Here is a 2,500-nt window from a genome sequence, read left to right as displayed (position 1 = left end):
GATCATGTCTGCAGGTCTTCACTCCAACTACGACACTACAACAGCTTATTTCACTGATTAACAGCTTCGACCAGAGAGGATGCAAGTAATTAGTGAAACCAGCTGGCGTAGCGTTGGGCTGTAATGAATACCTGAATACACTCGGACCTCCATGACACATAATTGAATTCCGCTGATTTATAATGTTATAATCATGTATACGTAATAATGCAGTGTATTATTATGTGATATTTTTCATGCTATTCATGCTACGCTATTTACATAGCATGATTGGCTGGATGTTAGGACTGGACTGGACTGGTCTCTCGAGCCAGACTGTTGCCTCCCACAGTATTCAAATGCTTCCGTCACAGTCTGCTGAAAACGATGCTGGTACAGCGGATGTCCCGCCTCCCCCCACCTCTGTTTCGTCTTTGCAGTAAAATACATTTCTCCTCCTGTAAATCAAATTAATCGAAGCATACATAGCTTGCTGCTTAGCGTAAATGGAAATTCCAAAGTACATTTTAAAGAAAAAATCACACCCTGTGTGAAGTGGGCGGTGTCTTGCTAGCTAATCACAATACTGAATGGAGTCAACCAATCATGTACAAAAAATAAATACATTTATTGAAACACTCTTTATGATGGACGGAACCATAACTTGAAAAAAACAAATTTATGTTTTTTTTCAAGTTATGGATTCTTATATAGGGCTATGCACATGTGTCATGTGACACTGGCCAATGGCAATTACAGTCCTGAATAGACTGTGATTGGCCAATCACAGCGCAGGATAATTGTACAAATTTCCTGGGCCCAGATCACAGCGCAAGATTTGTACATTTTTCCAAATATCACTTATAGGGGCGGTTTCACCGCCCAAAAATGAATAAAAATGTGGTGAACGTAAATGATGAACAGATGACAGCTTCCTTGCTCAGCTTTCGGAAGGTGTAGACTCTAGACTCTATATAGCATTCAGAGATTGTGGAATAGTTGTCTGGCAACGCGAGGCTAGGACTGGACGCACATAAGGACACGACACCGTTGTTCATTTCCTGTTAGTTCATCATCTCCTGTCGTGATGACATGACCCTGCTGCTGTGTGCTCTATCATCCTCACCCAGCAGACACGCAGTGTGCTATACATTACTGTACTGTACACTGGAGGAAGGAGGGTATATACATTTTTTTTTGCTGCATCATCTGTTTTCCCAGCGCTGTATACGTAAGCAAGCGTGTGCTGGTTGTACCTGTGTAGATGAAGCGTCCCGGCGTGCCCTTGCAGAACTGTTTGGACTTGTAGGACAACGTCACCTCCACTACCCCCGGGATGTGCCTGGGCGGAGTCTGCACACGGATGGCGTGCGGTGTGATCAGCTACAGAGTGGCAGAGGGGACAAAACATTAGGTACAGTGTGACACCAACAAATAGAATTCCCCTGTATGAGCGGTAAGCGCTTAAGAGGACTGTTTGTCTCGGATTTCCATCTCTCTTTCTCTCTCTCTCTCTCTCTCACTTTCTCTCTCTCTTTCTCTCTCTCCCTTTGTCTGTATAATCAGCCTGAAAATGATGCTTTTGTGAGGAAAAGCCCTCAGGTGGCTCCGTAGCCCGAGGCAATGTCACAGTGAGTCCCTGGGACGCTGATGGTTGTTGACACACACTCTGTAAAGAGGGGTTCAAACGCAAGCGACGATCTGTTTATGAATAAAACACACTGGCCCCTGCAAAGCACGCGTTACACCCGCTATAGGAATATGCATGATGCACTCGTCTCCGTGGTTGTCATCACAGCCTGTCTAGCTGCCATTAGCCACATTAAAGCACTGCTGTGTCTTAAACAGGCCCACTTAACGCGGCATGATGAGCCCACTTGCCACGTATGTGTGTGTGTGTGTGTGTGTGTGTGTGTGTGTGTGTGTGTGTGTGTGTGTGTGTGTGTGTGTGTGTGTGTGTGTGTCTGTGTGTGCACACTGAGGGCTCTTTGAAGGAGTCGGTAACGAGACAAAACACAGATGAGACCTCGCCGAGAGCTTGTTTTCCGCTCGTGATGCCCAACTAGCGCTCAAAGCTAGCAGTGCTCAAAGCTATCAGCGACGCTGCCAGAGCCTGGCGTATGTTTGTGTGTGCGTGCGTGCGTGTGTGTGTGTGTGTATGTGTGCACGTGCGTGCGTGTGTGTGCTGTTCTGACTGTCCCTTTCATTGCTCACTTAGCCAGGCTTTCATTCTGGCCCCATTCACCTTTCAGAGAGATAATATAGCAGCTTTTTATAGAATTATTCTTTTACTAAAGAGAAAGCTGTTTGGCGGCACTGTTGGTTGACCTCCCGTTTCACACATACACTACATTTACATTTTAGTCATGTGGCAGATGTTCTCCTCACACTGTACTGTACCACACGCACATACTAACAAGGCAGCCGTCACGCCAGCCAGAACGAACGACAGAACGGATCCGCCTACAATGGGAGCCTTGGTTTTCAAGATGACGAAAATAAGAGCTGTTGGCTAGGAAAT

The 2,500-nt window shown here is 46.0% G+C and overlaps 1 protein-coding gene across 6 annotated transcripts in view; it reads right to left on the bottom strand.

The window, feature by feature from the left end:
* The window catches only part of LOC308076108 (transcription factor COE1), an 82,058-nt gene that overhangs the window by 25,495 nt on the left and 54,063 nt on the right, over positions 1–2,500 (bottom strand). For all 6 annotated transcript variants that reach the window (XM_080416222.1, XM_080416223.1, XM_080416225.1 and 3 more), the window contains exon 10: positions 1,236–1,362. In XM_080416222.1, the coding sequence (XP_080272348.1) occupies positions 1,236–1,362 (127 nt within the window). The remainder of the gene's footprint in view (positions 1–1,235; positions 1,363–2,500) is intronic.

The sequence above is a fragment of the Gymnoscopelus braueri genome, assembly GCF_963280865.1.
Source record: "Gymnoscopelus braueri genome assembly, chromosome: 20".
In the NCBI taxonomy this organism is placed as follows: domain Eukaryota; kingdom Metazoa; phylum Chordata; class Actinopteri; order Myctophiformes; family Myctophidae; genus Gymnoscopelus; species Gymnoscopelus braueri.
Note: the sequence above shows the minus strand (reverse complement) of the source record. Positions and strands in the feature narration are given on the sequence as shown.